General features: G+C 39.8%; 1 protein-coding gene across 1 annotated transcript in view; it reads right to left on the bottom strand.

Moving 5' to 3' along the window:
• Positions 1 to 25106, bottom strand: part of LOC134791786 (uncharacterized) — a 53244-nt gene that overhangs the window by 22112 nt on the left and 6026 nt on the right. Inside the window, exons 3-6 of the mRNA XM_063762943.1 lie at positions 10651 to 10760; positions 9566 to 9740; positions 5204 to 5286; positions 1397 to 1518 (exon numbers count right to left, since the gene is read on the bottom strand). Of these exons, the coding sequence (XP_063619013.1) occupies positions 1397 to 1518; positions 5204 to 5286; positions 9566 to 9740; positions 10651 to 10760 (490 nt within the window). The remainder of the gene's footprint in view (positions 1 to 1396; positions 1519 to 5203; positions 5287 to 9565; positions 9741 to 10650; positions 10761 to 25106) is intronic.

Raw genomic sequence — 25106 nt, 5'->3', positions numbered from 1 at the left:
AGTTTAAAATTCCATTTGAACTTGTCTTTTTGAAAGGACATCGGGACCTAGGAGGTAAGATGAAATTATTGAAAGGTTATGTTAGAATTGTAAAAAGTTGTCCCGCTTGCGGTGCGTTCAACTCGCGCAATAATAGCGCGGGCGGGCGCTCGTCGCGCTCGCACCCTCATTTATACAGAACAATTTAAATTGTACAGTCGACGTCAAAAATATGTTTACACTTTTGCACCTTACTCCTTTGTAATAAGGCAAACAGTGTAAACATATTTTTAACGTCGACTGTACGCTTGCGGATTCTTCCTGTGTGACTAAGGTAATGGAGGAAATTAAATAAAGTCAGAGACACGTGAATTTAGCACTGGTTTTACATATTTAACAAATTGTTTACAAGAGTTTCGGATTTTTGTCGAGGTGGTAGATGGTTATTTTGATGTTGTGTGTATGCACGGTATGAAACGACCGATGAGCTATCATTATCAGTTGTTACACTTGTTACATGTGTGCAAGTTGCGGATAGATTCCAAAAAGCTGGAAAAATTCTTGGAAACTACTAGAAAATAATTACATGAAATAAATCAAGCTGGTTTCTATTTTGGACATTGAAACTTTAGTTTAAAATATGGGAAAATTTCTTAATTTTTCTAGTTATGTGGAAAATTCAGCGAGTCAGTTTATTAACCAGTACTCTTCGCTCCAGCACCTTTAGACTAGAGATAAGGTAAGTTGTGTGGCAGACTTACCTTGTTCACTGGTCTGATCGCGAGACAGCTTATCTGCCAGTGCAGTACGTCTCTGCTCCAGTACTTGCCTGAACCTGCTACCTACACAACCTACCTTGTTCATTGCTCTGGTCGCCCCCGCCGTGCTTGCGGCGTTTCTTCTCGCGACGGCGCTCCTTGCGAGCCAACTTATCGGCCATTGCGGTACGTCTCTGCTCCAGCACCGTCGTCTGACACTGCTACCTACACAACCTACCTTGTTCATTGCTCTGGTCGCCCCCGCCTTGCTTGCGGCGTTTCTTCTCGCGACGGCGCTCCTTGCGAGCCGACTTATCGGCTAGTGCGGTACGTCTCTGCTCCAGTACTTGTCTGAACCTGCTACCTACACAACCTACCTTGTTCATTGCTCTGGTCGCCCCCGCCTTGCTTGCGGCGTTTCTTCTCGCGACGGCGCTCCTTGCGAGCCAACTTATCGGCCAGTGCGGTACGTCTCTGCTCCAGCACCGTCGTCTGACACTGCTACCTACACAACCTACCTTGTTCATTGCTCTGGTCGCCCTCGCCTTGCTTGCGGCGTTTCTTCTCGCGACGGCGCTCCTTGCGAGCCAACTTATCGGCCAGTGCGGTACGTCTCTGCTCCAGCACCGTCGTCTGACACTGCTACCTACACAACCTACCTTGTTCATTGCTCTGGTCGCCTCCGCCGTGCTTGCGGCGTTTCTTTTCGCGACGGCGCTCCTTGCGGGCCAACTTATCGGCCAGTGCTGTACGTCTTTGCTCCAATACCGTTGACTGGGCCCTGTAGACAACATTATTTTAGAAACACCGTTTATTACATCTTTTAAATGACTATACGGTGAACTACACTAATATACCATTCGCAACATTACGACTACTTAGTTACTTCTCGTACTTTTGTCAATCGAACCACAAGTAGGTATACATAGATTAGCTCCGAAAATTACGTTGATTCTACCACCGTTCATAAAAAAACTTCATTCCAGTTGAATTCAGTGATCTACTTGTACAAAACCGAAATAGATTAGTACTAATTGATGGAGTTGAATAATGAGTAGAAACTATACCAAGTCTGTCAAGCAAAGTATGTCAGTAGCAATGTACAGCAAAGTGAAGTAGGACAACACTCAAAGAGCAGTACCTATTGCGCTAAGAAAAGCAGCAATGTACATCGAACCAAAACATGTAGTTTCTGCTTTTACTTACCTACCACTTAGATTACGTTCCCTCTGCATTGCCATAGCACATTACTTTTAAAAATGTTATTCTCGCCCTCTTGTGACTCTCTATATGTAGTTAAATCTGTATGATCGATAAAATATTGCTTAAACTGCTTTTGATCGTAACAAATCGACCTGTTTTATTTGTCATTTTAGTTTAGTTTGCGCAGCTGCCGCATGGCGCTAGATGTAATGTCAGGCGTAATGTACGGCCAAGATGAGTTTGACCTGATAATGTAACAGCTGTATTGTACGTAGTAAAACTATACATAGTAATTTATTGTAATGTATTCTTGACTAATTGCTATCTTTGTCTTTTGTATTCTTATTACTATCTTTGTATTTTGTATGTATTAATTTTGTTGTTAATTCTCTTGTTATTCATGTTACCTGTCGTGATTGTTTCACCGGATGGTCTTATCGGAAGATCAGCGCTGGAAGTCGCCAGCAACATGCTGAGGTGAGACCATTTCGTGGCACTTTCTCTTTTTTATGTTTCTCTGTTTAGTATAAGTTTTTATTTTGTGTTTGTGCTTACGAATAAAATTATTTCTATTCTATTCTATTCTATTCTAATTATCATAACCTCAAATTTTACAAATATTTACGATCAACGAGCATGATTGTACATTGTAGGCACCTTGACTTTGCTTAAGTTCATGCACAATCTTATTTAATATATTGGTATTTAATGGTCACAGCAGAAATTCTCTTAAAATCTTGAAATAGCAACGATTCAGAATGTAAACAAACAAGATGATGGCTGTGATGATCCACATTCCACAGATAAAACACAGATGACACGCGATTTTGGAATTATTCGAAAACAGTGTTGTAACCCGCGATTTTTCAAATTTGCCGCCTTTTGCTACTGACAAGATTTGCTTGACCAAATACATATAGTATATACATTATTTTAGAAACGCAAATCCTGTCCATACTACGCACGTCGCACAATCCTATTATAACTAAATAAATATGTACCTATTACCTACAGATTATGATTTCTTTGAAATGTGTAGAAAACTAAAATAATTTCATGAAACATGTAATTAAATGTATCTAAAGGAATTAAGAACAACATTAGTTAGCAAAACATGCAAAATTATAAGTATTATAACGATTTTTGTTTCCAATGTCACCGAGGCGGCCTAGCCGCATCGATTTCACTTTTCTAACTTCTAGTAAAATAGTGTTGAATTTTTTTTTTGATTGGGGGTTACAAATATCAGTCGCTTTCACTAAATGATACTGACAACATTAAAACATTATTTAATCAACCGAAGAAATAAAAACAAGGAAACTTTTTAACTAAATTACTAAACAAATATTTAGATAATTTTTCTTGAAAAAGTTTTAGAATTTTTTTTTCAATGAAACGAAGGCAGTGCCGGATCCGATCCGAACATAGCCTATTTTTTCGTAGTAGCAATATCTAAAGATAACTATGGACTTCTCACATTAATGCGCCACTAGTATACTGTGTTTATTCTCACAAACTTTTCAAAATCTCGTTTTAATCGATCTTGTGTAGGTTATGCTCATCCATAACCCATAACTCTGAGTATTTGGTACTAAGCACACTTTTTTCTGTTCCCTTCATTATGGAAAGCCATCAGGCCGATTCCATGTCACTCAATACGCGCAATAGTTGCGATTCGTCATCCGCTTAATAATCGCGCGCCAAACGCATCTAACGGCACGGTCACGACTTTGCACGACTGGCGACGGCGGCGGCGGCAAATAGGTGGGAACGATAGGTCCGATCGTTGTCTCGCTCGAGCCTATGGTTGCTGCTGCCACCGTCACCAATCGCGCAATGTCCTGGCCGAGCCGTTAAGGTTGTGTTGCACTATCACCGCCTTGGGACGTCACTTGTCCGTCGCCGCCTCGGCAATTAGGCTGAACATGAGCAGGGTGCGACCAGTTCGAGATGCGATTAATAATCGCGCGGCAAACGCATTTTTAAGTTGTACTGTTCTGTCACCGCCGTGGGACGTCTCTGGTCCGTCGCCGCCTCGGCAATCGTCGCATCGCTCGCAACAACGCCATTGTGCGTAACATTAGGCTGACCATGAGCAGCGCGCGAACAGTTCGAGATGCGAATAATGTCCGCCCGACAAAGGCATCCGGCGGCCGCCATGATGGTCCTACAATATTGGGCCGCCCTAGAAGATTTCGAGCTGTTAACAGTTTTTGTCGTAACGACACGTAGAGAGATGGAAGGGCGAGGAGTGTTCTGTAAATCCGATCCGGCGCCGGATCCGTTCCTATTCCGGTAGAGTGCGTCCGTGTTCTATGGGTCTGGCGCGAGGGAAACCTAGGCCAAAAGGAGGACAGATATAGGTACGAATAGGACAAGGTATGAGGTATTAAGCAAGGTAAATTATGAAAATATGTAGCAGTACTCAAAACGACTGTACACAGATTTTAATTGACAGGATTTGCGTTTCGACGCCTACACGAAACCGATTAGCAACGCAAACTTAGAATTTTGCTCTACGAATTTATTCAGGCGCCATAGCAGGAGACCATACACAGATACACGCAGCTACGTATACACACCGAATTATTAATAAATCTATCAACCCTACGTATGCCTTTGTCAAAAATTTGCTATTGAATTAATAACCTTGGAATTGTAAATTACAGTCTAAATTGTCTGGGACGTATACGGGACAAGGCATACGAAAGCTTAAACTTATCACTACAGGGTTAATAATAAAGCAGTACAGACATAGTGCACAATTGTTTTCCACAGTATTTTCTCGGAAACGTTCGTATTTCTCATGTTAGTTCAGTCAATATCAGTACTTTTTGTACCGAAACTGACTGAAATAGCAAGACACGTTCACAAGTGTGCGTGAAAATACGATGAAAAATAATTATGCACAACATCTGTACAGAGGTAGGCTAAAGGTAATAGATATTTTAGCTTTATAAAAATCCATAGTTTACCAAATACCCAAGCAATAGGGTATTATACTGTATTTAAAATAAATTATTTTACACCATGCATGAAATAAAGCACCAGATAATTATTTGAAAAACACGGATAGGAGTTATTTTTAAACACAAGGTCTATTTAATAAATCGGATAGAAATATAAAAAGTAGGTGAGTTGACCGTGACGTCACGATGTAATGTTTCATATAAATTCCATATTAGCACATTGTTTTGACAGTCCTAAAAAAGTAACTGATTTGACTAGTAGGCAAATACCCTATTTAAGCTGCAGTTACTGACCTGGCCTCCTCGATCTGAGTGTTGAGTGTGAGATAGTCCGGGCTGTCCTGTCGGTCGTACCGCACGCCTCCGCCGTTGATCGACTGTCAACAAACAACCCCATATTAGCTCTCTTAAGTCCCTTCTGACCGATACGATTCAGTTGTATCGTACCCTTTGTACTTACAAATTAGCATTTCAAGCAAAAATCTCCCGGACTGAGAGCTTAATTTTATTCGGAATAATTAAAAATACTTTAAACATTACAAGCTTGGGTCCTAAGTAAGCAAAAAATAACTGCATTCCTGTTGCCAAGGAGGTTTTGGGATTATACTGAGCAACTTTTACTATGGGACCAACCCCGAAATCACGAAAAAAAATTTGGCTGTTTCTTACATTATGGCTGGTCCATTTTCTATGGGAGGGTAATTTTTTTCGCGTTTTCGGGGTTGGTCCCATAGTAAAAGTCGCTCAGTATAATCCCAAAACCTCCCTGGCAACGGGAATGCAGTTATTTTTTAGCCACCGTGTATAAAGAACGATGTCTACATGTTATTTCGATTAGCAACTCACAAAGATAGCCGCAAGCGGGTGTAAGCGTTAGTGAGGTCGGTCCTGCCGCCGCGAGCCGCTCCGTGCCGGCCCCGAGCCCTGCCAACCACGCCCGTTTATAGTACAATCGAACAATTGTATATTACACACCTAGGGCAGTAAAGTAAGAAATGTCTCGGATCACACGCAACTGATTGCGTTGATCACGAAAATTTAAAGAGAAAATTAAGCCGCTATGGGATAAAAGCTAGTGCCCTTGACCTGGTCTCATCGTACCTCAATCGGCGGGGTCTCCGGTAGCCCTCGGAGTGCCTCAAGGTTCAATTCTTGGTCCCTTCCTGTTTTTGGTATACATTAATGACTTACCAAAAGTTGTGCAAGATAGACATGATATAGTGTTATTTGCAGATGACACTTCCCTTATATTTAAAGTGGACAGAAAGGAAAATAGCTTCGAGAGCATTAATGACGCGCTATCTACCATAGTAAACTGGTTTACGGCAAACAATTTGCTTTTGAACGCCAAGAAAACCAAATGCATCAAGTTTACGCTACCTAACGTCAAGCAGGTAAATAACAGCAAGATTAAAATAAAAGGTGATACGCTGGAATTTGAGGATCGAACTGTTTTCCTGGGAGTCACTCTAGACTCCAAACTGCAATGGCATGCACATATAGGCACTCTAGCCGGAAAACTTAGTTCAGCAGCCTATGCAGTGAGGAGAATCAAACAGCTAACAAACGTAGAGACGGCCAGGCTGGTATACTTTAGTTACTTCCATAGTGTTATGTCTTATGGAATTCTGTTGTGGGGAAAAGCGGCAGATATTCAGACAATATTTGTGCTGCAAAAACGAGCTGTACGTTCCATCTATGGACTGGGCGCTCGAGTATCCCTAAGAGAGAAATTCAAAGGAGTTAACATTCTTACCGTTGCATCTCAATACATACTAGAGAATATTATGTATGTTCGGAAAAACATCCACGAATTCAAGGTTAACAGTGATATCCATAACTATAACACTAGAAACAAACATAAGCTTGCTGTGCCCGCCCACCGCCTCCGTAAGGTTAGTACGTCTTTCGTCGGGAACTGTACACGTTTTTATAACAAAATCCCCACTGATGTAGTGAATTTACCACTTCACAAATTTAAGTCGCACATTAAGCGCTCCTTGTTAAGTAAGGCGTACTACACTGTAAATGATTTTATAAACGATAGAGATGCCTTTAAGCAGGTAGCTTGATTTCATTAGTATAATAAGAGCTAAATAAATATTGTTTTTTTTTTTTACATTGTGAATTAAATATGCTAGTGTCCAGTAGAATTGACACATGAGACAATGATGTTCTCGCTTGATTAAATTGTTTAATTTAATTTTAGTTTTGGACACTTGGAGACCTTATACATCTCTAAGTATTTATTTATATATTTTATTTTTATTTTTGATGGTACATACCTATATTTTTAATGTTTCTGACACTTAGAGACCTTTACATCTCTAAGTCAACTTAGGCTAGTAATTATGTGAAGCTATACTGTCTTTTTATGTAACATACGAGCACATAATGCCGTGTCTTACAGCTACATGTTATTACTATTTTAATATTATTATAGGCCGGTAGCTTGAACATGTCATGCTCGCTTAAAAGTCTTTGCTTACGGTGGCGTCGTTGATCGGGTCGCCACTTTCCCGAATGAAGGTTGAGGGAGGCGATGGCTGAGATACGCGTCATACTCGTGAACGGGTGCTGTTTGTGGAGACTGGTCTGTTTAAGCTAACACAAGCTATTATACTTAGTAACTTTATTTTTATTAATTAATTACAGTGAGACGCCTCATTCTGCTCTCGTATGTTTATTTTCTCTTAATGAATGTATTAATTATACAGGATATTGACTCTTGGAGACCCTATACATCTCTAAGGATAACTTGATAAACTATATAATCTTATAGTTCTGACACCTAGAGACATTTACACCTCTAAATATTATAGATTTTTTTTTTTTGTGTTTTGTATCTGTATTTTTTATGTAATTAGACATTAAGAGACCATATACATCTCTTAGTAATTGTAATACGTTAGATTGAATTGTTAGTTTTATTTTATAAAATTGTTGATGTTATTATTTTTGCTTGTAATTATGTAAATTCAATGATGACGTGTAAAAGTGCCCTTGTGGCCTATTTGCTTAATAAATGTTGATGTTTGATGTTTGATGTTTGTCGGCCGAGGCGATATGATCTGAGGCTTTCTTTTCTTAGTTACTGCCCGAGGTTTGTATACTAGTTTTCTGTTCGACGGAGCCGGAAAGTGGCAACTTCGTGCACGCAGCGTGCCGAAGGTACGGAGAACAGAGAACTGATTTGTGAATTTTGTGACCCAACATTATACATCAACGTCTCGTGTGCCGCGATTATTTTTATCAAATACTTTCCTCGTACGCGGATCCGCATAGGAACGCTTAAGTGTCATCATAATTTGACTTCAAAATCAATATAATGCCAATGACGTAAGTAAATGTGAAAAGGTTTCACAGTGGGTCGGGAATCAAGTTGTTCGATAGTACATTGTGCAATAAGGGCGGTATGGGTAAAATTGTTAACGAGTCTCAATCAATAGAAACATGATGTCCGAAGGGTAAAGGGTTTTAGTGACTCAAGGTTACAATTTTACTGCCGCCCGTGTTACACACAATGTTTTTCATCACACATGCGAAGAAAAAAACAAGATTTCAGCGAAATAAATGTTAAATACGGTAATATTACGTAAGTATATCGCCCGCATATTGAGCAAGTGTTATGAAAAAGTGTTTATATTATATACTCGAATTATTATATTGATTTTATACGTACATTAAAGCTAAAGACGAATTTCAGCTTTTCATTAGTATACATTTGGAATGAATGATGAATGCATGGAATGTGCGTAGCCTCTACTTATAGTAAAAAATTTTTTAGATTCTGGACTTTTTAATCTTTTTGCTATCAGAGACATCTAGCGCGTAATGCTTGTTTCGTTTCGTCTTAGATGAACTTTCGAAATAGATCGCGCACAAAGCGCGTCAACGTACTCGTTGGGTAATTTTGGCGGGTGCCGTCAGATGGCACCGTTTCCACTAATTACTTTTGCGATTTTTCGCGCTCTAATCAATTTTGGCAGGTGTTGTAATCTCGATTTCAACTTTGCAATATTGTGAAAATCTATCAACTAAATGTACCTAGTATTATGTCATTAAACTGAATTTCAATAATTTGTCGCTTGCTGTGTTTGAAGACAGTTTAGACAGTATTTCATAGGTACATATTACATGAAATAAAACAGATATATAAGGCCTTATAACTCTTATATAGTTTAACGATGAAAATATCCTGTTACATATTAAGCATGCAGCTTCCTAACATATTAGGGCTCACTCTTGTAGTTAAAAAAAACGCACACACACATACCCAGTATACGCAAAAGCAGTAGATTACCTGAGCATTGGATGCAAGTTTACCAAAGCGCCGCGGAAAGGAGCGGTAAAGTCTTCTTCGACTGCAGTTGTTACATGATGTTCTTGAGTATACATATAACATTCACAAGTAGTAGCTTACCTAACAGCCGCCTGGCAACCACATTTATCAACGCAGCGCGTAAGGGCGGTGTTTATTTCGTCTCTGTTCGTGGTATTCTCCGGTCAAAAATATTAACAATGTAGTAAGTCACCTGACCACCGTCCGGTGCTCGAAGCAGATTCTCAAGCGCGTGAAGAGCGGGGATAACTTCGTCTCCGGTTCTTGCAGGATGTGCTTGTGATAACATGTAATATTAACAATTAGTAGCTCACCTGACCACCGTCTGGAGTCCGCAGTAAATTTTCCAAAGCAGCGCGTAAGGGAGCGGGTAAGTCCGTCTCCGGTTGTTGCACGATGTGCTTGGGTATGCGCGCGCCGCATAGAAACTGCGCTACTTCATCGGTGAAGTGGTTGCAGTTGTGTTCTAGGAGGGTATACGCTGAGCCTCTAAAAAGAGAGAAGCAATATATAATACAGAGAGTAACATATTACATCACACGCACACAATACATTTGTACACAACAATATTAAAAGAGTATTCACTTAGCCCGAATACAGTGTCTTTACTGTCTCAAGTGATATTCAGAATTATAAAAAGTACCTAACTAGACAACACAACAGATAATGTACAGTCACGGACTTTAATTGTTGAGCCATTTAGGGTTTACTTTACATTGGACATTTCATACCATTAGTATTGGCAAAGACATATCTAACTTCGTATAAGACGAATAAAGTCTAAGGAAAAAACGTGCCTCGGAATTGAAGCAAAAGTCATTCTCGAATAGATGGCGCACACACCTTTAGCCTATCCTCGGCTAGATGGCGTGACGACACCGTTTCATATTTAACAATTTTAACACATAGATATTAGTGAATGAACATGGATCAAAATGATATAAAAATAATAAAATCATTTATCCATATATATACATTTTTTGATAACTTTATACGTTTTCATTTTGAGTTTTAGTCGTGTGTCGATAGATGGCAGTAAATTTACAGTGACCACAAAATTTACAATGACAGGACCCCTCTATACTATCTATTCTTTTTGGTATTGGCAGCCAAATTAGCTTGAATCCAAAATGGATCAACAAATAAAGTCCGTGACCGTAACTACTCGTAAAAATATTTCTGAGAAAACCACGAAAATAAAATTACCTCGTAAAAAATATTAGATCTATGCCATAATGCGGTAATCTCATGTGTGCGTATAATGCGTATGCCGTACAGTCCAAGAACGAGATCCTTGCATTTTCTAGCTCAGTAACTGGGACTGGGCACCGTGCCCGCTAGAGTGGTAAGGGCAGTGTTATTGTAAGGGCACTGGGACTCGGTGTCATGTAGTACTCACGCGAACGTGGTGGCAGCCAACCCCTGCAAGTATTCACGGAAGACGGCCGCCGGGACATATGTCACGCCAAGTCGCTGAATCTCGCGGGGTTGCCCCGCCATCGTGCCGCCCTGTAAACAAACAAAGGGAGTTAAACTACTGTTATATTAGTTAACTGTGAATAATGGTAGAAAGGGTTGGGAAAAACGAGGTTTGATTGTTTAATTTAATAAGGTGGTAAATAAGCTGTTATGGATAAGTTTATAATAATGTATTTGTTATTTATATTTAAAGTATATTCTAAATAGTTCTTGACTGAAATAATTGTATTCTGTGGTTTAGTTAGATAAAAAAATCAAGTTGACAGTAAATAACTATTTTTTTTTTCAATTGGCAAGCTTACATGACTTGACACTTCACCGTACACAATGTCCGAAGTGAAGACGAGTGTACGACACATTTCAGCTTTGAAATACGACGCTCCATTTAAAAATGCTACGCGATGTAACAAATGTGACATTCAGAGACAAAATTATAACGTTTATAACATTGGTTTCTATTGAGTTGGTAAAAAAATCGAACACAGCACTCTCTACATCTCACTCGCACTAATTTGCGAGCACGAGCGAGATGCATAGAAAGTAAGTTACTTGCACACGCTAGCGAATATGTCAGTGTGAAACTGGTGGTAGCCGTATAGGGGAGAGGGGGTAGCTATCACTGGAGGCAGCTTAGAACAAATGCGTTTAAAAATGTATTTTTGATGCGATAATGATACAAATCCATATTTTGGGCTTGTAACATCGACCCACACAACTGTCACCTGACATATTTGAAGTTTGACAGAACATGAACGAGCCAGTAGCTTAGTTTGTTTTCGATGCTACCCGCTAGCGGTATTTGTGCAGATTTGTAAGGTTTCTCAGGCTGTATTTGAAGGAAGTGGTTACTGAAACTTAATTTATTAAATAGAATAATCTATTATGTTTAGTGACGAAGGATGAATAATCAAAATTTGCAATGTTTCTACAAAATAACGACGTTTATTTTTTTAAGTAGGTGTTGAGGTAGTTATGAAAAATAAATAGGAGGCAGTTTTGATTAGCAGTCTGTTCTAAACTACCCCGGCCATAAGAAATGTTCATATCTGCCCCGATTGCATTTACCTAAATTCCATGAACTAAGTGTTTCAGTACTTATTACGTTTAGTTATGTTTAATATAATATAATTATATTAGAATTTTGTATTTAGGTACAATATTAAAAATATTAAATTAGTATTCTATAAATAATTAAAACATTGCAGTTTATTGATTTATTTGTTAACAGGTAAAAATGGTAAGGAATTATAAAAATAAAAAGAATCACAGAGAACCAAAATATAATAAATACTCATATAATCCGCTGTTAAAGCATTATTGGGGTAGTTTTGAAAAATGGTATGTGCAAAACTGCCCCAAGGGGGTAGCTTTAGTAAGATTTCAATGTTTTTCAAACGTACTCCCTCTGAGGCACCTTTGAACACTCCAAAAAACATGAATGTACAAAACTACCCCATCTTTGTTGTAACTGCAAATTATACGAGTAAACTGTTAACACGATTATTTATAGTGACAAACAGAGCCTCTACCATCAGTTTTAACATTGACATAACGCTCACGTCTACGTAATTTACTTTCTGTACATCTCGCTTGCACTATTGCTCGCATATGCGAGTACGAGCGAGATGCATAGAAAGTAAGTTACGTAAACGTGAACGTTATGTCAATGTCAAAACTGGTGGTAGCCGTACAGTACCCAGTACAGATAAAAAAACGCGTATATCTCGATATTATTGCCGTTACAGCCCATTTTTCAAATCTGCCCCATGTAAGTTCAAAGCTACCCACTCTTGGGGCAGTATCGAACATTATTCCTTGAGTTGCGTAAATCTAATTTGTACTATTATCTTTAGCTTTATATATGTGCAAATGCAGTAATTACATAGGTTAATAACGTAGGTTATTGTGTAGAGGCTTAAAACTGGTTTCAAGAAGTAATATTTTGAACTATGACAATTAATGTAAAAAGTGTACCAGGCTGCCCCCCTCTCCCCTACAGTTATCAAATGGGAGACTTTATGATTGCATCTTTATAACATTAGACGACGTAACTTTTGCCTGAGAACATCACAAATGCAACAGTTATTTGTGGATACAACGGAACGCCGCCAGATTTAAAACATAAAAGATCTCCAAACATTTTCGACTCTAGTGAAAAGAACATCGTATATTAGAGCGGCCGCGTTTAAATGTCGTTTCCGTCGCCATCAAAAATAAATAAAGTCACCTTTACGTTATAAACGGCCTGCTGAAACTATTTCTATTAAGGCCCATTTACATGGTGCGAGTTTCACCAATCGATGGATGTAGTGCATAATTATTTTCCCTCATATATTTTGACGGAAACGTAGGAACGTGTCTTAAATTGCTATTTCGGTCAGTCTCGGTACAAAAAGTACTGAGGTTGACTGAAGTAGCATGACAAATACGAACATTTCCGAGAAAATACGATGGAAAACAATTATGCACTACATCTGTAATACGATTATTGTCTGCCTCTATCTTTAATCAATTGTTTTCTGAAATGGTATATTTTATAGCAATTAAGAATAGGTATCTTATATATCTACTGATTTACCTAATCTACCGATGTAGATTAACATAAGTAAACTATACGTGCAATTATGCACAACGGAGAGTGATGATTGCCTTGGCTTGTTAAATAAAAAGATTTCGTGCAAATGAAACACCAACATTTTTAAAATCCAATTAATGCGAGTATTCTAACGGTTTGTTATTGATAATCAGCAAAACAGGCCAATTCGAACATACACTGACATCAGAATGTGTCAATGATGAATTGATGATGTCATTTAGTTATCGTGCAGCTCGCCCGCGCCTATACATGTACAGGCAAGTACGAGCGATATGCACGATATTTTGAATGAAATAACTTAGACGTCTTTCTGATATCAGTGTTCGTTCGAATTAAATAAATAAATACAATAAATAAATATCAGGGGACATCTTACACAGATCAACCTAGCCCCAAACTAAGCAAAGCTTGTACTATGGCTGCTAGGCGATGATATACATACTTATATAGATAAATACATACTTATATACATAGAAAACACCCATGACTCAGGTACAAATATTTGTGTTCATCACACAAATAAATGCCCTTACCGGATTCGAACCCAGGACCATCGGCTTCACAGGCAGGGTCGCTACCCACTAGGCCAGACCGGTCGTCGGTAATTGGCCGTTTATAGGTATTGGAGATCCGTAAGGATACTGGTCACACCACTACTACATGTGTCAAACGTGTGTCATTCTTTTCTTTATCTGTTTATTCATAAATATTTATTCTTTCATCCGCCTCTCCACACAACAACAGGAAAGACGTTTATAGACGTTTAAAGGTTACACGGTTTGGGTCATATCATAAACGATTATAGCCGCAAACCGTGAAACTCGTTCCATGTAAATGCACCTTTAGATTTATGTGTGAGCGGGACAAGCGAGAGATGCCGGTGTATTTCGGGCGCCAACCAGGAACCGGTGCATTAGATAACTCCGCTCCAGATACAATTGCAGGAATCGCGGAATCTAGACCGGGCTATAACTAGATGCACTAACCTGAAACTCGTAGACTTTGAAATGCCTATGTATAGACGAGGGAACCCATTTCGATCGAATTTCAAAACGGAAATACAAATAAACAATTAAACAGTAGATATTAGGCATTTACTGTGTTGATAACTAAACATATGTACTTACATAATGTAATGCTTAGTTATCAGTTAGCATGTACAAATTACCAATATCTGGGAGACCGAGCTTTGCTCGGAAAACATATAAAAACTCAAAAATGCGCGTTTTCCCAGAGATAAGACCTAGCTAGATCGATTTATCGCCCCCGAAAAAAAAAAAAAAAAATATATATATATATATAAATAAACAAGAATTGCTCGTTTAAAGGTATTAGATATATGTTTGATTAATTGATCGAGCTAGAGCGAAGGTCCTCGTTACAGCTTGGGTAAAAAATAAAAATGCATTCGTATACCTGTCTATACGGCTCCTTGCCGGTCTGTCCGGAATAGTCCGGATAATCTAACTACAGGACGCATTTCTCAATCGATTCTTGTGAAATTTGATGAGCAGGTTCGATAATTATAATTTTTTTTTTGTTGATTTAGTTTATGAAAAAGTTTCAAAATGGCGGACCCATGAGATTTCCGAGTTCTAAAGCTCACAGAGCCACTGGTACATATATTTATGGATCGATTGTCTTGAAACAGGAAGTTACATAAGCCTGCTACAAGATTTAAAAACAAAAGAAGACCGGCACAAAAGCGTCAGAATAAACCGACTATTTTACCGCTCCCTGTCACCACTTACTCTGAAATCGATTAGGTTAATCTCACACAACGGTAAAACAGGGGGCAAGGTGGAGGGGATAAGGAACAATGAAGACAAAAGGGGGCAAGGTGGGAGGGGGGATAAGGAACTCACGAGGTGCAGTGCACTGCAATTTACAGTCTTGGCACGGTTTAGCGCACCTGTTGGGAGAGGGATTTATAATAATGTGTGTCAGTAGAGTTTAACATGTGCTCCAGCTATTGTTTGAATGGCGGGAAGTGCCAATATATTTCAACACTTTGCAATCTTGCAATGTGTTTATGAGTCTCACAAACAAATCGGTGGTATATCATTCTTCTTTGGACAAGTTTGTGCCGCGCAACACTATAGAACTACGCCATACTTGTGTTGGGCCATGAAAATTGTTGTCTTCTGATGATAACTTTTTGTGGTGTTGATAAAGAATCGTAAAATTTGAAAGGGGTAGACCTGGCGGCCTAGCCAAGGTGACGATCGCTAGCGCATCGCCGTCGAATCGCTTTGTGTCTCTCTCACTCTTCCATATAGATAGTATGACAGTGACAGTTGCGTTTCGTTCGCTACGTAGCGTTAGCGATTGGCATGTTGTCTCCGGGGCCTAAACAGATTCTCAAGATCCTTACTAAATTTCGTTGATTTTTGCGAGGACAACAAAAAGTTATCGTTGAAAAACAACATTTTCATGTCCACAGTATAGCATCTTTTTATAGTGCGTGAAGTCCTTGCTTACACGTGCTCCGATAGATACTCCAGATACTCTTCATACTCTTGTATCTTTCGCTTTTTACGGTGTCAGAAAGTAGAAATTAATTGAGAGCGCCACTGAGGGCAAACGTACATGATTATAATTTCATTTCATTTATTCAAGATACATAATAAACTTACAGTAAAGTCACCAACTCGTTTACATGTTATTTCTTAATTCTAACACAAAATAAAAATGTCAAAAAATGTGATACAACATAGTCGAATAATTGTAAAAATAAACTACATACTTACCTATGTACAAACGTCAGTGTAAAAAATAATCAAATATAATTTAAAACCAATAAAAAAATCAAATTAAAAAAATATTAGATACAAATTTATATACACAATAATCATCAGGGAAATAGAGCATTTAAAATTTGGTAACATTTTCTGCGAAATCCACCAGCACTATCCGCAAATACATCGATATCATGACCCTCAACAGCCATCATAATTAGTAACGCCAGTGCCCTAGCCGTGGGCGCGTTATCTATCAGCTTGCCGGGTGTGCGCGCGCAGCCACGCGTACAAGCGGCGGCGGCATCTCCAGCTCAGGCAACCCTCGCCACGCAGGCACGTGCAAGCCCATTCGCTCCAACACAGACGAATTGTTTATCCTATTGTTAATGATGCCATAATAGTGCTCCATCAACAACATTTTCCGCCTCAGTTCGAGAGTGTCAAGGGCTACCATCCCCGATACAGATCATCCGCATACATGAGGCAAGTAGCCGCTCTTACAACGCTTGGCAAATCGTTAATCATGATGAGAAACTGGGTAGGTCCCAGTGTACTACCTTGGCTTATTCCTGACCTTGTATAGTATGGTTTTGACTGAAACCCACCGAGCCTCACGTACTGACTACGATCGCGCAAGTAGTCTGCAAAAAAGTGAATAAGCTTAGGCATGAATCCCAGCTTTGCAAATTTTTGCAACAATAGATCATTGTCCACTAGATCGAAAGCCTTCTTAAAATCGAAGTATGCCACATCAATCTGTCGACAACGATCCATTGCTGATTCCGCATAGTCCACAAAACATACGTGATTGGTAGTTGTAGATCTACCGCTACGAAAACCATGCTGAGCCTCATCGAGACTAGAAGAAATATGTTGATTAATGCGCACATCTATGTTAGTTTCAAATATTTTACCAAATACTGAGAGTATTGCAATAGGTCTGTATTGTGTAATATCCGAGCCGGCGCAGCCCTTTGGCACAGGAGTCACTCTAGCTTGCTTCAGAGCCAAGTTAAATATGTAGAGTAGTGGTCTCTCAAGAACAGATACACAGTCTTTGGCAATAAAAGGTGGGATACTTTCAGGCCTCGCTGCCGAGCGCGGTTTGAGTTTGCTAGTTGCTCTCCTTATCTCCCTCGCGGTGCCCTATTGATATTCCGAAAAAAAATACGCCGATTTTTGTTTCGCCGACAACGATTCGCAGACGGGTTGTTTGGCAGAGTAACGATTCGCCGAATCTCGTTACGCATAATAGTCGTTCGCGAGAGTAGTCAATAAGCAGAACATTGATACGCATATTTACTATTCGTAGAATTAGTATTTAGTAACTGTCATAATTACCCGAGAAACCATTGGTCGAAACACAATAGGTCGAATGTTCATTTGGCATTAATATTGAATGTTCGTTTTTTTAGCATTAGAAAAAAGGTAAACAATCTTGACGTGTCTTTTAAATGAAAAACTCTTTTTAAAAATAAGTCATGGCAAATATGTAACATTCACGAATCTAATACGATCATTTATATTCTTCTGCTTTCATAAGTAATACTTAGTTACTGATTTTTAAAAAGCGTTTTTTAATTAAAAGACATGTCAACGTCGCTTACCTTCTTTCTAATGCTAAAAAAAAAATATAAAATAAGGTGAGATTTCAATTATTGATGAAGTGCACCCGATGATGATGATTGTTGATGAATTGATGATAATGATGATGATTTTTTTAAAGTAGTATGTTTAGCGATTATTCCAGCACCCATGGTCCGATTTGAGTTATTCTTTTTTTGTTTGAAAAAAGTTACCTGCGAGGTATTCCCATAATAATTTTGGTTCTGATCTGATGTTGTAATCCATGAGGAATTGACGGAACCCCTCAATTTTTAAAGGCATGTGTATTATGATTTCGGTATTTTCTAAAGTAACTCAAGCATTTCCTCCTGAAATCCACCAATTTCATGAAGTGCAACTGTAGCCTTACCACGAGTTTGACACTACATATTCGCTAACTTCTTCGTAACTTTATATACATAATTATACTTAACGCATTTACTTAAAAAATGATAATATTTTATTTCATTCTTTTGTTTCGAAAATAACGACTTACTTATATGTAAAATGTGAAACGTTATTTGACTAAACATTGCTTAAACGAAACGATTACTCTGCCAAATGGAAATCGTCCAATAATAGTTCTGCGAATTTACACAGAAGCAAACTGAAAGGTATGTGAACCAAGAGTCTACGTAACGTTAGTTGACCAGAAGTTACATTGACAAATAAATGACTCTGTGAAACGATGTTCGGCGAATCGTTGTCGGCGAATCGATGATCTGCTAAAAGTTTATCGGAGAATCATTAGGTACCCCTCCCTCGCACTTACATCATCAGGTCGCGTTAGCGTCGGCGCATCGTGCGGCTGCTTCCGCGTTCAGTTGCGGTACTCTGTTTTGAAAAACGGAGCCAAAGTACTCAGCGAAGGCATCAGCGGCCGCCTGTCCCTTAACAGCCCCATCTTTGTAATATAATTCACTACATGATTGTCTATCTTTACGCTTATTTTTAAGTAACATTTTTCTATTGAACTAATGCTAACAACGGTTCCATATTGTCTTCCTATTCAGTAAGAACATCGGTAACCAAACGCAACCAAATCCATCGGTAACCAAAGTGTAGGAATTACGTGCCGTCAGTAAAACTCCACCCCATCCAGCGTCACCCGCGCGGTCTTTGCGTAACACGGTGTATCCTGGGGGAAAGAGCTCCGCGTCTCTAAACGAACTTGTCAAAAATGTTTCGGTTAAAGCGATGAAATCACATGGGCATAGCAGAACATTATTAAATAATGACAGGGTTTTTGATCTCAAACCTCGCACATTTTGATAAAAGATAGTTATATTTTTTACCATTCCATTTTTTTTTCACTTTTGGCCCGAAAGTTCTGTCTTTAACATATGTCCCTCGCCCAGTTTTCACTAGCCATTACTCGTTCTGCCAGAGTTGATGGTACGCAGATTTTGAAAGATGCGTAACCCCGGTGCCGGAGCGCTTCCACAGTGCAGGCATTACTGTGGCAGACGGTAAGCAAATGTTGTTGTACCTGCTCTACAGTGGTTCCCTGCTTCACGTAGTACAGATGAAGGTAAAGTTTTCTTTCCGATTCTCTGGTGACGCCTAATACAGATGATTGAGATGATCGACCACGTGAAAGACCTGGGTTTCCGGTCGATTCAGTTGACCTCCCATTTGCGGACGGTGATACCGCATTTGACGATGTCAGTCTGTCTCTTACATTTACCGGTTCTTCTAACTGCTGTGAACAAAGATTTGATGTAGTATTTCTATCTTTTGTTTTGCTGGGATTACGCCTTGCTGCAGCTGCTTTGGGTTTGCTCTGGGATGCTTTATCCTGGTCCGCGTTTCCTGGTAGTGAGATTGAGCGACTTAGATTTTTGTTCTGTTCAGTCAGCGAGGTGCACGAGGGTTCCGCAGAAGGTAACTCTAATGTACTAGGGGCTGGCTTCTCCTGTTCAATAACCCCTACAGCATTCAAAAGCGCACCCGTGTAGGTGACTGGCTTTTCGCTCAAAGTCTTAGCACTACTCTTCTGCTCTTCCGGTTTGTTTACCTCGCCGGCGGTTTTCGGAACAGGTTGAGCAACCACCGGCTGCATCGAAGCAATGAAGTTCTTTAACGCTTTGATTTCCCCGACCTGAGCTTCAATTACTCTCCTGTTCTCATCCAGTTTATAGTGTAGGGATGAGGACAGCGATGAAAAATTATTTTTCAGTTCCCGTAACTCTTGTCGAAGGATACACATTTCCCCTACTTCTCTGCGTAGTTCCCGAATTTCCGACAACATCACAGAAAAGTTTGAGTCGACTGTGGAATTTGTTGGTGCAGGTTGATTGGTAGTGCCGGTCGCCTTGGTTGAAGCTTGGCGGGATCCTCGAAAAAGCGTGATGTTGTTGCTATCTCGATCACTCGTGTTGTAAGTGTTATTTAACGCAATTCCTGCACCACGGATCGGAGTGTTTGTATTCTCACCCCTCGGAATTGAGCTCTTACATGTCGGACACACCCAGTCGTCTTTCGTTTTTTGGGGGAACTGTGTAAAGGTTTCCTTAGGTATCTGCAGGCACGTAAGGTCGTATAAAGACGAACACGTAGCGCATTCCATATATACAAGCGAACGAATTTCTTCGCCGCATCCACTGCAGTGTGTTGCCATCGCTATGACGTAATCTTGGCTAGGCCGGCAGGTTAGAGCGTAGCCGCGTAACTCGTAGCGCCGCGTAGCCGATGCAGCGCTGTTGATACGCCGTAGCGGTTTGCAGAGCACGATGACGTCACTCGCCCGGCTGGTAGCGGCCTATTTCGCCGCGCCGAGAATTTGTTTCCGTGGTCCAGTTGTAACGAGCGGCGGCTGCAGTCCCGCTGATCCGGGTTCGATCCTCACGAAACACACAAAAAACAAAAAACTGGAATCGGTGTCACGACGGCAGGCGAAACGGTGGCAGGACCGCTGTCCCACTCTAGGACAGCCCACTGGGCGGAGCTCACTCGTACAATCACAAATTATCAGAATACAAGTTCGGCAGAGGTCAGATATTCGCAAAAAACACGTCCGCGCGCGACGGATGAGCGGACGCGTATGTTATAATACAGAATGTTTGCCTGATCCAAAGACATATGTAACTTCGTATAAGATGAATAATGTATAAGGAAAAAACGTGCCTCGGAAATCAAGAAAAAGTCATTCTCGGATAGATGGCGCACACACCTTTGGCCTATGCTCGGCTAGATGGCGTGACGACACCGTTTCATATTTAACAATTTTAACACATAGATATCAGTGAATGAACATGGGTCAAAATGATATAAAAATAATAAAATCATTTATCCATATATATACATTTTTTTGATAATTTTATACGTTTTCATTTTGAGTTTTAGTCGTGTGTCGATAGATGGCAGTAAATTTACTGTGACTACAAAATTTACTATGACAGGACCCCTCTATACTATCCATTATCTTTGTCTGAACTGACTTTCAAAACAGATGGCGCTGCACTGCGCCATGTGGTTTGCGGTCACTGAATTGTCAAACGTCAACTTTTGGACATCAGAGTTACCGCAAAATTATAATGTATGGAGCTGTACAGCGCCATCTCGTTACCTGTCAAATTGGAAGCACGAAATTGTCTTAGATTTTACACATCAACTCAATCAATGTATCTTTGCCTGAACTTATAGTTGGCCGATTAGCTGTTTGTTGCCCACAAATTATAGGCTACAATTACAGAAATTAGTCATATGATAATAGCAAACCACAGTCCACAAAGAGTGATACTTAAATCTAAATATTTCGTTCTTCCGCATAAGCGGCTACTGTACGTTGGCAGTTTGCCATTATGTGACTATAACAATATTTGATTGTTTTGTCACATTTTTGACCAGAAACCTGTTGTTGTCAAATATAAACTATTTTAGTTCCTCTTTAATATATGTCACGCCAAATAAACAACCAATGGAACCAGCGGAGTGGCTAAAGAAAATTCGATATGCGTTAGGGTAGGGAGTATGTGTGAATTGTGCGTGCATGGTCTTTTGCATAGGCATAATTTGCTTTGAATAAACAAATATTTGTATTGGTTTTAATTATATTATTATGTCAATAACGATTTACGCAGCTGAATAGTCACTACACCTTATAAAACAAAGTCCCCCGCCGCGTCTTTCTCTTTGTGTGTTTGTATGTTCGCGATAAACTCAAAAACTACTGAACGGATATCCATTCGGTTTTTACCTAGGTATCAATAGAGCGATTCTTGAGGAAGGTTTAGGTGTAGGTACCTAACCCGTGCGAAGCCGGGGCGGGTCGATAGTTGTTCTATGAATTACACTTACCTAGCTTTTAAGCAACTTTTTTCGAGCGCCCCTTCGATTTGATTTACAAAACAAAAACAAGCCTATTCAATATTCCGCAATGTCGCCACTACGCGCGTATTAATCACATTTAAAAATAGCCCCTAACATAATATAAATAGAGTGCGATTTGCGCGTATCAGTCGTGAGCTATATTTTGGCAAAAACGGCGGTATAAAGATAGATCGTAAGTTATTAATAGGTGTGATTGTGGAATGGTATACGCGAGTACTATGACGGTTTTAATGCGTCATGATCACAACACAGTGTCCGGGATATTTGGACTATAGACGTAGTCAATCAATTTGATGGCAACAACAGCTATTATGAAAGCTAGAATCTTGTGGCGGAAGATATGGCCGTCGTGCTCGTGTTTACCCTTTATCTCAATAATTACTCTGAAAATATACTTCTGTTTACATAGGCCTAAACATCCAAAATTTCAGTCAAAACCAATGTTACCTATCTTCATGAAAACTTATAAAACCTAAATGACACATTTATCACAGAATAAATAATAGTACTAGGTACAGAAGACTCACTCTCTAACAAAACGCGTCTGTTACGATCAGCACAGATATGGCCGCTAGGTGGCGACAGCGCCACGCGCGGCTTATGGCTTTCCCCAAAATTGGGGCGGAACGGATGTACTTTTAGCTACCTGTAGCAAAGCGACGAAATCGCGGAGTGAGCCACGCCTGCCTTTATGACAAAATTAAGTTAGTCATCTTTGGAGCAAACGAGAAAGATGCCCGCAATGGGGTTGGCAACTGTCAAAGGTTTGCATAGATGGCGCCATCATAGCTTGCCCCTTTCTCTATATAGTTGAGTTATATGAGATTTGGTTGAAATGCATACAGGGCATAAAATTTTATTTAAAAAAACAAGAATTTGACACAATTCTAGGGATTAACAAAGGTATGCTGACGCCATCTGCTAAATACAGACCGGCCAATCCCGTTATTACCTATGTGTATTTTGCAATTTACTACTTATTCGTCACTAAACTTCTAATTCTAGGAAACATAAAACTACAATTTCGAAATGATTTCGAATTAACTTCCAAGACACGGAAGACGGAACTAAACAGTTTTTACTGCTCGCCCGCCCTACTTGCTAAATGTGGTTCTGCGGAACCCAGGTTCCGCAAACGGACCATAAACTAGATAGAACACGTTTGAAAATCTCCATGGAAAATAAGTTTCGAATAGAATCTACTTAAACCTAATACCTTTATAAAATAAGTGTCATATAAAAATTTTAGTTACACTTACACTAACCGTCTAAACCAGGAGTCGGCACGGCTTGCACGTTAGTCTTGAGTTTTTAATCGCGAAAACTTTAGGGAATTGTTATGAACTCCTAGAGTTATTTGCAATAAAAACCATTGGTTGGGCCATCTTGAGAAAATGGATGAAGTTTAGAACGTGAAAAGAGCATACCTGGGCCGCGCAGTAGGAGGACGTCCTATCGGACGCCCCAGGTATAGCTGGTGCGACATGGTGGAGAGGGGTCTGCGCGAACTTCGAGTCAACAATTGGCGAGAGGTCGCACAGGACCGAGAAAAGTGGCGCTGTCTTGTGTCGGAGGTCAGAGGCCAAGTCTCCTTTTGGGTCGCTGAGCCAACGGAGTAAGTATTCTTCCTTGCGTTATCCCGGCATTTTGCCACGGCTGGAGCCTGGGGTTCGCTTGGCAACTAATCCCAAGAATTGACGTAGGCACTAGTTTTAACGAAAGCGACTGCCATCTGACCTTCCAACCCAGAGGGGAAACTAGGCCTTAAGAAAAACATAGTGAGGAAACCGGACTACCTAAATCTCAAATGATATTTCGTACATAAGTTCCGAAAAACTCATTGGGATGAGCCGGGGTTTGAACCCGCGACCTCCGGATTGAAAGTCGCACGCTCTTCCCGCTAGGCCACCAGCGCTCTAAGTAATAAAAATCATGTCTAATTTAAATCGTTAATTAATTAGGTAAGTAAACATGTTAAAGCCCGATATAATTCACACTTCCAATCTGGAAACGGTGTCGATCAGATAATGCGTCGTCAGAGGACGCATGCCTGCGAGAATAGATGCGCGTGGGCACGTGGAATAAATAACCGAGTAACGGCCGCTGGACAACAGAAACTGAACTGTTTTGTACACACGTGAAATGAAAAGGTTTTTCACTTCTGAACCCCAAGTGCCGTGCGTTGGCGTTTGCGATATGCCTATTTTTACACAACTGCCCAAAAAAAGGAGTGTATTGTTTTTGTATGGGATTTTGAACAGCGCGCCAAGCGGGATGTTTTGGAAACCCAAAATCCTATACAAAATCACGCTATCGAATAAAATTTACACTAGGGGCTAGGGGTACTGAATGTTTACGGTACGGAGTCAAATAATTAATTTAATTACATTATATTCTTGTTGACCAATAGCTTGGTTAGGTACACGTTACTTTCAGATGCGTTAAAATTTGTTGAATGTTGCCAATTTTAAGTCCAGTAGTCGTATATGTAGAAAGAGTTTAAAAGAAGAGAAAGCATTTGAAAAAATATGCCAAAATTCATGTTCCATTGTGTGTTCCATAGTATAGTTGTAAGAGAAAGCATTGAACTTGGAAATTGATGTAAAACGAGTATTTTATGAAGTTGGAACACATCAAAACTAGGATTTGGCGCGTCCAGCGATAGGCAAACACGTGGTAGAAACGTTGCCAGAAGCCACTCCGTTATTTTATGTTGTAAATAAATCTAAAACGAATGGGATGAGTTTTTTTTATGGAAATGTTAGACAACAACTATTATAATTATGTTGTCTATGATGGATTTGGCGAGTCCAGAGTAGACATAGACAACACGTAGGTAGTAGAAAAGTTGCCAAAAGTGCCCACTGCATGTGTCGGCTACCTACCTGTGCAGTTGTACCTACGAATGCAGTTGAAGTGGGACGATGCACTCAGCTGCTATGTGATTAATGTGATGCAGGATTTGGAAGATTGAATAGAACTATCGGTCGCTAGTATAGACTAGACTATTTTAATTAGAAGTGGGTACTTGGGTAGTATAGTTAACTAGAAAAAAAAACAGATAAAAGGGATGATCAATAAGGTCGTAACAATCTGGAGTGG

This window comes from Cydia splendana, chromosome 6 (genome assembly GCF_910591565.1).
Source record: "Cydia splendana chromosome 6, ilCydSple1.2, whole genome shotgun sequence".
In the NCBI taxonomy this organism is placed as follows: domain Eukaryota; kingdom Metazoa; phylum Arthropoda; class Insecta; order Lepidoptera; family Tortricidae; genus Cydia; species Cydia splendana.
This window is presented reverse-complemented; position numbering and strand designations above follow the sequence as displayed.